General features: G+C 46.3%; 1 protein-coding gene across 1 annotated transcript in view; it reads right to left on the bottom strand.

The window, feature by feature from the left end:
• Positions 1 to 3,516: 3,516 nt before the first annotated feature.
• Positions 3,517 to 12,709, bottom strand: part of LOC147123966 (DNA polymerase nu-like) — a 75,663-nt gene continuing 66,470 nt past the window's right edge. The window contains exon 10 of the mRNA XM_086002692.1: positions 3,517 to 3,714. Coding sequence (XP_085858818.1) covers positions 3,517 to 3,714 — 198 coding nt within the window. The remainder of the gene's footprint in view (positions 3,715 to 12,709) is intronic.

The raw sequence follows: 12,709 nt of genomic DNA on the forward strand, positions 1-12,709 counted from the left end.
GTGCAAGGCAAGTTGGTGTCCTGGGGAGGTCTCTTCCGCCCATTGGAAGGGAAGAGAACCTCCCTGCGTACTGTGACTCCCTCCATAAGCATATGGAGGGAGTCATTGGAGAGCCAGGGTGCAAGCATTCACTTTTGTGCAGTGATTGTCAGTGTTTGCAGCACCTCAATGCTGTCAAGCACTGACAGAACAACTGTCAAACTCCACGTGGAGATGGTCCCTTTAAGGAAACCAGTTGATGACGCATCATCATAAGAGATTAGCGTGCAAAATCAAGGCACATGGGATTGGGGGCAAGGTATTGACTTGGATAGAGAACTGGTTGGCGGACAGAAAGCAAAGAGTTGGAATAAACGGGTCGTTTTCCGAGTGGCAGGCAGTGACTAGTGGGGTACCGCAAGGATCGGTCCTAGGACCCCAGCTGTTCACTTTGGGCCAGTAATTCCTGTCCCAACGCGTGAGTACGGACGGGGTACTCACGCGTGGGCCCGGAGGAATTGCCGGTTTTCAGCATGCACAGCGCATGCGGGGAAAACCGGCATTTCCTCTCCTCTGACCCAAGGGGTTAAGAGGCGGAACGCATACGACGTATCAGGCAGCGCATGCGCGCTGAATTTCCTTTTTTTGTAAAGAGTTGCCCATGCGTAAAGGCCTCCGGTTTTTACGCTTGAAAATACTAGACGTAAGTACTTAGTTTTACAGGTAAGTGGTCTATTAATACAATTTAGAAATTTTTTTCCACAGGTTTATTATTTTTAAAGAATTTACAGTAAGGTAAGTGTATTTTTAGACCCTATTTGTTAAAAAATTATTTTTTTTTTAAATTTGATTAATTGTTTAAAATAGATTTTTACAGTTATTCATAGTTCATTTATTTAGTGGGATGTTTTTTTAACTTTTATTTGTAATTTAAGTGCTGTTTTGGGCGCCCTGAGTTTTCATGAGTTTGACAGTTCTTACTATCAAACTCATGAATGAACTTTTGCAACCTCCCATTGGTTGCCCAGTGCCCACGTGATCCCAGCCGGCTCATCAAAATAACTACGCTTTAATTCTGTTTAAAACGACTTTACATTCTTCAAAATAATTTAAAAGTATTTAAAACTTTATAAAAGTTACCTAAAGATTAATAAAAATACAAAAAATTTCTTTAAAATGCTGCTCTGCATGTAGAATTGCTTTGCAGCTTGTGTTAAAAATTGGGGGCGTGGCCTATGTTAAGGAGACCTCAAGGGGCGTGTCTAACTTAGACTCCGCGCTCGAGGCTTCGCGCTGGCTGCACTCCTGGGCGGCGTGACGTCAGACGCTGCCCGGGAGTAATCAACTGAAAACAGGAATTGCAAGCGTCTCGGGAGCCGAACGGCAGGTGTGCCGGGCAAGTGTTCATCGGGGGCTTGCACGCGCGGCAAGCCCCCAAGCCTAATTTCTGGGCCAATATATATTAATGATCTGGACGAGGGAATTGGATGTAATATCTCCAAATTTGCAGACGACACAAAGCTGGGTGGGAGGGTAAGCTGTGAGGAGGATGTCGTGAAACTCCAGTACGATTTGGACAGGTTGGGTGATTGGGCAGAAACATGGCAAATGCACTATAATGTGGATAAATGTGAGGTTATCCACTTTGGTGGCAAAAACAGGATGGCAGATTATTTGAATGGCAATAGATTGGGAGAAGGGGAAGTGCAAAGAGACCTGGGTGTTATTGTGCACCAGTCGCTGAAGGTAAGCATGCAGGTGCAGCAGGTGGTTAAGAAGGCAAATGGTATGTTGGCCTTCGTAGCAAGAGGGTTCGAGTACAAGAACAAGGATGTCTTGCTGCAGTTGTACAGGGCCTTGGTGAGACCGCACCTTGATTATTGTGTACAGTTTTGGTCACCTTACCTGAGGAAGGACGTTCTTGCCATGGTGGGAGTGCAGCGAAGATTCACCAGGCTGATACCTGCGATGGCAGGAATGACGTACGAGGAGAGATTGTGTCGATTGGGCTTATACTCACTGGAGTTTAGAAGATTGAGAGGGGATCTCATCGAAAGCTATAAAATTCTGTCAGGCCTGGACAGACTAGATGCAGAAAGGATGTTTCTGATGGCCGGGGAGTCCAGAACCAGGGGTCATAGTCTAAGGATAAGAGGTAAGCCATTTAGGACTGAAATGAGGAGGAATTTCTTCACCCAGAGAGTGGTGAACCTGTGGAATTCTCTGCCACAGAGGGCAGTGGAGGCCAGTTCATTAAATATATTCAAGAAAGAGTTGGATATATTTCTTGAGGCTAAAGGGATCAAGGGATATGGGGAGAAGGCAGGGACAGGGTACTGAATTTGGATGATCAGCCATGATCTCATTGAATGGCGGAGCAGGCTCGAAGGGCCGAATGGCCTACTCCTGCTCCTATCTTCTATGTTTCTATGTATCAAATGACATCATCAGACCCGCTTCCTGTTAATTGGCCGGTAAGCCCGCAGGGCGGACTTAACAAGGCCAATCAACGGAAAATCACGCCTGCAGAGCGGATGCAGCTGGGAGCGGGACCGGAACCCGGACACCAACTGTCCCGCCCCCATCCCGCCTCCTCAATTAAATTCACGGCCTAAGTGTGAGGCGCTCATGGACCTCTTCATCTCCAAGATTGAGGCCATCTGTTCTGCTTCACCTGGCTTTTCCGACCTCGCCACTACCCTCCCCACCGCCCCCTGTCCCTCCCAGCACCTTTTCTCTAGTCTACCCTATTGAACCCCTTCATAATTTAAATGACCTCGATCAGGTCACCTCTCGGTCTTCTCTTTTCGAGAGAAAAGAGCCCCAGCTTGTTCAGTCTCTCCTGATAGCTGTACCCTCTCAGTTCTGGTATCATCATCCTTGTAAATCTTTTTTGCATCTTCTCCAGTGTTTCTGTATCCTTTGTGATATGGAGGCCAGAACTGTGCACAGTAGCTCCCTGCCAGAAACTTTGCACGCAACTTGCTGATTCCATCTCCCTCCCCACCTGAAACCGCACAAACACACTGCTTCCAAACACATGCCAACTTTGATTGATTTATATGTATATAAAACAGTAATTGCTAGTACTTAGTCAACACCCGATTATGCCTTTCAATAATATTCCATCCTAGAGATTTAAAAAAACCAATATATAGTCAGCATCTGTTTCTCTGTATCAGGGATGTTCACAATGTGCCACATATAGCCCTTGGGCCTAACAATGCAATCGAGAAACCTAGGAGAAACCCAGTCCTATTTGCATTTATTTCCCATTTGCTCTTTTGTCCTGTTTGAAGTTGTGGACCTGGAGGCTCGGAGAGGGCTATTTTTAGCACCGATGGATGAATCCTAAATCAGAACGCTTAGATACACGAGCATCCACAACTGGAGATATATGCAAATGAACTGAAGCATGGATTTAATTGTGCCCCCCCCCCCGCCGAGGCTTCGTGATACGTGCTATGCAGAGAAACAGACTTGTTACTCCTGCCCTGGATACTATTCAGACCCTAAATAGTAAGAGACTGCTTTATCTTAAAAGGACTGCTGTGTGCGTTTGCCAATTGTCCTGGTACAATTCTCCCTGCGGTAGGCTAATTGCTTGGTTATGGCCCACACAAGCCGATTGCACAAAGCGGAAGGAAGCCACAGGGTGACTGCACTTACTGGATGCTTGGCTGAAAGTCTCCCACTGACAGTACCGGTCTGGTTCCACGTAGGGGAGACAAAACTCTGCATGACAAAGATAAGAATGTGTTCTTCAGGAAAAGAACTTACCAGCTAACGAGACACTGATCATAAAGCAAATGAGAAAAAAACTGCAGGTGCATGGAAACCTGAAATACAATCTAGAAAATGCTGGAACACAACACGTCAGTCAGCATATTTAAAGAGAAAAGATGGGGTAACTTTTGGGGACATTCTCTTCACCCAAAACCCCAATCTGTCTTTCCTGTTCACAGATGTTGAGGGACCTGTTGCCTGTTTCCAGCGTTTACAGTTTATAATTACTATTTTAAGAACCGCAAGTTGGAATAAGCTCGTTAACTACAGTTGCACTTATGTAATGGTATTAGTAAAGAAGGAAGGAACTTGCATTAATGTAGCACCTTTCAAATCCTTGGGACACCTCAAAGTGCTTCGCAGCCAATGAATTACTCTGAAAGGGCAGCCGTAGTGCCAGCCATGGCTCAGTGGGTAGCGAGGCCCCGCCTGCCCTCTCGGGTGGATGTAAAAGATCCCATGGCACCAATGTTCCCGTTGAGCTGCGCAGCCGCGTTGTCTGGAGCTACCGCGCAGCCGGCTCACCGACTTTTAAACAGAAAAAAATGCGCCTGTGTGAGAATTTGAATGGGCCGTGCAACCCGTTAAAGGGGCCGCTCACCCAAAAAAAAATTAAAGGGAGCATCGCATGGCACTATTTCAAAGAAGAGCAGGGGGAGTTATCCCCAGTGTCCTGGCCAATATTTATCCCTCAATCAATATCAGAAAAGACAGATTATCTAGTCATTATCACATTGCACTTTGTGGGAGCTTGCTATGCGAACATTGGCTGCCGCATTTCCCACATTACAACAGTGACTACACTTCAAAAGTATTTCAATGACTGTAAAGCGCTTTGGGACGTCCTGAGGTCGCGAAAACCGATATATAAACGCAAATTCTTTCTCTTTTTGCTGTTTTGTAGGATTCACAGCAGTCAATTTACACATAGCAAAGTAATAGAGTTTCCTCATGGCAATACTCCCATCCTGGGAACTTTTCCAGCTTTCACTTCTTTGTTTTCGATTGTCTTGGGATTTTAAAGGTGAGGTTTACAAATCTAAGGTAAGTTCAAAATTTCCACCAAAATTGTACAGTACAAACTGCTTAGTGATGGGGAGGGGAGGTGATGCAGGCAAGGGTTCCTCTCTTCCTTATTTATCCTCACATTTATGCCTTTGTTACAAATAGTGAACGGAGGAAATCTCCCTCCACTGTTGAGTCGGTCAAGTAAATGTCTGACCTTTCTGCCCCTGACCAAACTGTCCTAAATCACTGGTTAGGCCTCAGCTGGAGTATTGTGTCTAATTCTGGGCACCACACTTAGAACAGATGTCTAGACCTTGGAGAGGGCACAGGAGAGATTTACTAGAATGTTACCAGGGATGAGGGACTTCAGTTATGTGGAGAGACTAGAGAAGCTGAGGTTGTTCTCCTTAGAGCAGAGAAGGTTAAAGGGCAGATTAAATAGAGGTGTTCAAAATCATGAAGGGTTTTGGTAGAGTAACTAAGAAGAGGAGAGGAGAGGAGAAGTGTGGAGGAGAGGAGAGGCAAGTTGAGGCGAGGAGAGGAGAGGAAAGGAGGAGAGGAAAGTGTTGTGTATGTAACCGTTTACCTTTAAGGGAACTATAGAATGTAACCGTTCGCCTTTAAGAGCACTACTTTCGGTGTGGCACTATTTGTTGGCTCATGTATACTGTAATACCAATAGTGACCACACCAGTATATAAGGGTTGTGATACGTTAACTAGGGCAGAATCGCCCGAGCCTCTGAATAGTAAAGACGTGTTTTATTTTGTTAACAGTGGAGTCTGTGATTATTTATAATACAACCCACAGACTTAACATTGGCGACGAGTCAGGATTCGAACCCTGCGGCAGTTGTTCCACGGCGGCTTCGTCCGAAGACAGGACGTTGAAGAGAGGTTTCAATCCTCACCAGTCTGGAACCGACAGGCTGGAAGCGACAGGCATTAGGACCCTGAAGCCTCCATAACCTCGTGGGTAAGCCGCAGCGTTGGCTGCAAAGACAGGGCCACCGATCGGGAGAGCTGATAAGGGCCGCACTCAGGCTGAAAGACAGCGTCGGGGGACGGGTGAAGACCGTCAAGCGCGGGAAAACCGCCATTGAAGTGGGCGGGGAGAGCGAGAAGCGCGGGAAAGCCGCCATTTTTCGCGGGAAAACCGCTGGGGAAGAAGGCAGAAGCGGGAAACTGCCATCTTAGAAAATTAATTAGAATTTTCAGAAACAAGAAATAAGTAAAGCAATACTTGTGGTGTTCTCAAGAAGAGAAGAAAATTAATAATAAGTAAAGAAATACTTGTGCTGTTCTCGGAAAGAGAAGAAGATGCCTAAGCGAGGAAATATTAATGATTTTAATGCTGAAATAGAAGACAGGGCCACGTATGGGGAACGCATAGGAATATATTGCGTAGCCATATACGACAAGGCAATAACTTTGTTAAATTCGATGGGAGCAAAAACATACGGGCTCTTGAAACATCTAATAGCACCAGTTAAACCAGTGGACCAGACCTTCGAAGAGATCGTAGCAGTGCTGAAGGATCAAATTACTGCAAGCACTTCCAAATGCTACCGTTGTGGAAAGACAACGCACGACCAGAATCAGTGCTGGTTTAAGAACCAAGAATGTAGGAAATGTGGCAGGATCGGGCACATAGCAAAAGTATGCCGGTCAAGAATGACGGACAACAAGAGGGAGTCCGCAAAAAAAGGGTACAAGGAGAGTCCAAGGGAACAAAAGTCCAACTCACACTTCAAATACAAGGGACTGGACAGTCTAAAAATTCACAACGTGAACAACGAAGCTGACAGACAAACCATTTGGATGACGCTGCGGATTGAAAAGGCCAAAGTCAAAATGGAAGTAGACACGGGATCGGCATTGACGGTCATGAATAAGCATGACTATAAAAAGTTTTTCAAACATATTCCACTACGGAATACAGAATTAGTACTACAGACATACACGGGACACAAAGTATTCCCTATTGGGAAGGCAGGAGTTAATGTGCGATACAAAGACAAAAATTACCGCCGTCTGGATCTGTATGTACTGCCTGAGGGAGGTCCACCACTTCTAGGACGGGAGTGGATCCGAAAAATAAAGATGGATTGGCATGAGCTAAACGCCATGTTGGTGGAGCACGAGAAAGAGGACGTCAAATCTGAACGGTTGTCCCGAATATTAGATGAAGCGAAAGTAGTATTCCAACAAGGGCTGGGTAAGCTGCGAGGTATTAAAGCAAGGGTTAAGATTGCAGAACATGCAAGCCCAAAGTTTTGTAAGGCCAGGTCGGTACCGTATGCAATACGACCAGCAGTGGAGGCAGAACTAGAAGAACTTGAACGATCAGGGGTTCTGTCAAAAGTAGACTACAGTGAGTGGGCCACGCCCATTGTACCCGTCATGAAATCCTCACCAAGTAGTAAGCCAGGGGGACCGGGGAAGGTCCATATCTGCGGGGATTTCAAGATCACAGTGAACCCAGTGCTTCATTTGGTGCAATACCCGCTGCCAAGGATTGAAGATATTTTCGCTTCGTTGGCTGGAGGAAAACACTTCACGAAGATAGACCTAGCTCAGGCATATTTGCAGATGGAGGTTGAGGAAGAGTCACGCCAATACCTAACTATCAATACCCACAGAGGTTTGTACCGTTATAACAGACTGGTCTTTGGAGTGGCTTCGGCACCAGCAATTTGGCAGAGGGCCATGGAACAGGTGTTACAAGGAATTCCAAGCACACAGTGCTATTTGGATGATATCCTAATCACGGGAATGGATGAAGAGGAACACCTCACGAATTTGAAACTGGTACTCACCAGGTTAAAGGAGTATGGCCTTAGGGTTAACCGCAATAAGTGTGAGTTTTTCCAAAAACGAATCTCATACTGCGGTCATATCATTGACCGCGAGGGACTACATAAATCACCGGAGAGGATAGAAGCGGTCGTGAAGGCTCCCGCTCCAGGGAACGTGTCACAGTTAAGATCATTCTTGGGGTTGATCAATTACTACCACAAGTTCCTACCAAATTTGTCCACGGTGCTGCATCCACTGAATGAGCTGTTGCGAAAGGAGACACCATGGAAGTGGAGTGAGGAGTGCAAAAAGGCTTTTCGCAGAAGCAAGGAGTTGATTACCTCCGAGGAAGTGTTGGCTCATTTCAACCCAGCATTACCCCTTCGGCTGGCGTGTGATGCTTCACCGTACGGAATTGGAGCAGTACTTTCGCACAGGCTTCCAAATGGCTCGGAAAGGCCAGTGGCTTTCGCGTCCCGATCTTTGACAACCGCGGAGCGAAATTACGCCCAGATAGACAGGGAGGCCCTCAGTCTTGTGTGGGGTGTGAAGAAATTCAACCATTACTTGCAATGTAAGAGGTTCACATTGCTGACAGACCACCAGCCGTTGGTGTCCATATTTAACCCGAACAAGGCTGTGTCCAACATGACAGCACAAAGGCTACAAAGATGGTCAGTCTTACTTGGGGCACACCAGTATGACATTGAGTACAAAAGGTCAACAAAACACGGAAATGCCGATGGGTTATCACGCTTACCATTGCCGACAGTAGAAGAAGCGAGTACAGGGGACCCAGTGGAGTTGTTCCACTCGTCCATTGTGGAATGTCTGCCGATAACAAACTCAATGATTGAGAAGGAGACAAGGAATGACCCGACTCTTTCACGAGTCTATGACTTAACGGTGAAGGGATGGCCAGCACAGAGCGAACCAACACTGCAGGCATTCTCACAGAGGAAAGAACAACTGTCGGTGTGCCGAGGAACCCTAATGTGTGGGTCGAGAGTGGTGATTCCGCCCAAACTCCAAAAGAAAGTACTCAAGGAGCTGCACGAAGGACATCTGGGTGGAGTAAAGATGAAGAATTTAGCGAGAGCATTTGTGTGGTGGCCAGGCATCGACGGGAACATAGAGGAGATCACCAAGAATTGCCTAGGATGTCAGAGGGTTCAGAATGCACCACCACCGGCTCCTCTGCACCCATGGGAGTGGCCCTCATCTCCTTGGCAAAGAGTACACATCGACTTTGCTGGTCCATTTATGGACTCGATGTTCCTGATAGCGGTAGATGCCCACTCCAAGTGGCCGGAAGTAATTAAAATGACCACCACCACGACGGAGAAAACCATCACGGTGTTAAGAACCATGTTTGCTCGGAATGGCCTGCCGGAACAGATCTGTTCCGATAACGGACCACAATTTGTGTCCGAGGAATTCAAGAAATTCCTAAAGAGCAATGGGGTTAAACATTACACATCAGCCCCATACCATCCCGCCTCCAATGGGTTGGCTGAAAGGTTCGTCCAGACCTTCAAGAAGGCCGTAAAGGCCATGAGTAATGAAGACATAAGTCTACAACATAAGGTAGACAGTTTTTTGTTGGCATACCGAAATGCAACACATGCGGTCACAAATCAAACTCCCGCAATTATGTTTTTTAACAGATGCTTAAGATGCCGGCTGGATCTACTTAAACCCAATGTCAGAAGGGACGTGGAGAACCGGCAATTCCAGAACATCAATGACAGGGCAACTAGGTCTTTCAAGATGGGGCAACAAGTTTTGGCCCGGGACTATCGTACAGAAAAATGGCAGCCTGGAACTATTAAAAAAAGGCTAGGCCCATTGATGTACACGGTGAACATTGGGGACAATGTAATAAGGCGCCATGTTGACCAGCTCATAGAGTCCGCCACAAATGAGCACTCGACTTCACCACCTGACCCGAGTAATGTTGAAACTGAAATACCTAGAACACCTACTGCTGATCTAGTAACATTGGATTCAGATGAACCTGACACTGTTGTTCCAGCTGAATCGATTTTGCCAGGCACCCCTACTGGGCCGCTAGGAATGACGACACCACTTCGGCGTTATCCAGAGAGGATCCGGAAACCTCCACAGAGACTAAACATGTAAACTGTTATATGACGTTGACTCCATCGAGAGTATATCTGTAAACTGTTATATGAAGTTGAAGATTGTATGTTTAAAGGGGATTCTGTAAGTAATAAGCTAAAAAGGGAGGAGTGTTGTGTATGTAACCGTTTACCTTTAAGGGAACTATAGAATGTAACCGTTCGCCTTTAAGAGCACTACTTTCGGTGTGGCACTATTTGTTGGCTCATGTATACTGTAATACCAATAGTGACCACACCAGTATATAAGGGTTGTGATACGTTAACTAGGGCAGAATCGCCCGAGCCTCTGAATAGTAAAGACGTGTTTTATTTTGTTAACAGTGGAGTCTGTGATTATTTATAATACAACCCACAGACTTAACAGAAAGGTGTAAGATTTCGCAATAATTTCAAAATTTTCTACAGTTCCGAAGATTGATTTTTGATTAAAGAATACCTGGGTAGAATATACCTTTAAACATCCAGGGATCAAAATGGTCGTCAGACCTCGTGGCAGAAGACAAAAGACAATCTCTCTTCAAAGCACGGGCTGACAAAAAGGACTTGAAAGGCAGCCTGTGTGTGTCTGTGAAAAAGGATAATCAAAGATGGCTGTCCGACCTCGTGGCAGAAGATACCACACAGTCTGTGTGCATATGAAAAGGAAAATCAAAGATGGCTGACAAAGGATTTAGAAAAAACCCCAGCCCTGAAGCAATGGAGTATTTAAACTGTCAATCAAAGGCAGTTCGGAGAGTTTCCCTGCAGGACAATCGATGCTTGTTTACAGAGAGTCTACAATGTTGACACAAAGGGTTAAGCACTTAAGACTGCCAATCAATTGTGGTTGGGCGTGACCACAGGACAATCAGATTGTTTACACTAACATCCAAGGGCTGTTTACTCAGCAATTAAGGAAATAGACATGTTTTTTTCAAACCAAGACAGCTCTATTCAAACCCATCACGATGAATGGGAGTACATTCAAAAACCCATCATACATTCAAAAACCCATCACAAGGGAAATGGGTAATTCATCCAAACCCCATCACAGTCAATGGGGACAGTTTGGATCCCTTTTGTTTAGCCCAGATACATCCGGATTTGGGCGGGAAGATTTCGGCCCCAAATAGGGTATAAGATAGCTTCTCAAGAAGCCATCTCTCTCTCTCTCTCTCCAGCCTCACCTCTGTGCCCCATCTACTACTCAGGAGCCTGCCCAAGGGAGTGGAATACCAGCAGTTATTTTTAAACACTGGGGTATTTCCATTTTCAGGGTGGTGAAGGATCTAAGACTGCAAGGGCATGGAGCAGGCGTTTCACTGGTGAGCATACATTTTCTGGCCCATTACAAGGCAACTTAGAATAGGTATAGGGGTAGGAATTAATGGGAATTTTGTTAAAACTGTAATTTTAGTCAATTTTCCCTCGTTGTGTCCGTTTTCTCCTCCCCTATTAAGTAACAGTGTTGTACTAAGCAAAAGAGTGCTGTAGTAGACACTAAAGTGTACTGTGAGAAGTAAAGTGCTGTATTTAAGTAACAGTGTTGCACTAAGCAGAAGAGTGCTGTAGTGGACACTAAGTAGCTGTATTAAAAGTGCTGTATTTAAGTAACAGTGTTGTACTAAGCAGAAGAGTGCTGTAGTAGACACTTAAGGGTACTGTATTAAAATTGTTGTATTCAAGTAAAGGGGTGTTCTACTAAGCAGAAGAGTGCTGTAGTAGACACCAGGTGCACTAGTTAAAAGTGCTGTATTTAAGTAACAATGTTGCACTAAGCAGAAAAGTGCTGTAGTAAACGATAAGTGAACTGTGTTAAGCAAAGGTGCTGTATCAGGCATAGGTGTGTTGTATCGATTATTTATAAGTTGTTTCTTTCTTTTTGTTTCAATAAATACTGGTCTGTTTTGCACCCAACCACGAGTCACGTTTTCTGTCTACATCGCTACCGAATAAGTCCGGCAGTCAGAACCAGGAATAGGGGAGCAATTCGAAACCGCACCAGGGTCCCTGGAGCAGCTCAGAGGCTTCTGACTGGCCAGAGAGGTAATAACCCCATCCCCGCTTGTGTTTAATTCCTACAAAATGGCGACCGTGGCAGGACCGTCGGCAACAGTGTGCGATGTAGCAGACAGTGGTTTGGGTCTGGAGAGAGCAGCAGTTATTGGTTTTCTTTTTATCCCACTGGTTTGTTTGTGGTTAGGTGCCTGCAGGCTTGGGGAAGTTACCCGCAGGCTTAGGGAAGCCAGAACAGAGAGTTGGGATAGGGAAAAGGAGGTTGAAGAATACCAGGCCAAGGTAGAGCGCCTGGTGGTCCAGTTTAGTGAAGGCAAAAGCCACACGAGGCACGAGTCAGAGTACCTGAAGTGCCTAGTTGCAGAGGCCAAGAGCAATGAGATGAGGATGCGGGAGGAGAACGCTCGCCTCATACAAAAAGGTTAGGGAGATAAAGGCAGCATATAAGCTGGCCTGCGAGCAAGAGTTTGAGGAAGCAGATCATGGCCCCTGTAGGGCAGAGCTAGAAAGCTTGAATATGGCTTTCAAGAGGGCAAAGGGGATGATATGTCTGATCAGCCCGAAGGCAGGTCAGTCGGATTTTACTGGCAACCCAAGTAAAACAGTCCCACTGGCAACACCCAGGAAAAGGCTGGTCAGGGAATCAGAGGTCCCACGACCGCCACCCACAGCTCTGAGCTTTCAGGAGCTCTGGCAGCAAAGAGGGGTGGAGGATGAGGTGGTAGAGACAGGAATTCCCCCCCCCCCCCCCCGGGTCGAGTCACTATTGGAAGCAGTGCGGTCTCTTCTGACTGGCCAGGGAAGCGTAGCAGCCACCACCGGTGCTTTGACCCTGTCTGCCCCATCCCACTCCCAGCAATGGCTGGAGCCAGCGCAACCTGTTGACCTGTGTCCCCGCGAAAATGCTGAGGGGAGCAGGCCCTATGTTGGGATGGGGGTGAAGATGGGGCAGGGGAGATATTCGGTGGACACTAGAGCCTCCAGCATGGTGGTCCACTC

The sequence above is a fragment of the Somniosus microcephalus genome, chromosome 1 (genome assembly GCF_052327205.1).
Source record: "Somniosus microcephalus isolate GS21.2 chromosome 1, FLI_Smic_1.0, whole genome shotgun sequence".
NCBI classification, from domain to species: Eukaryota; Metazoa; Chordata; class Chondrichthyes; order Squaliformes; family Somniosidae; genus Somniosus; species Somniosus microcephalus.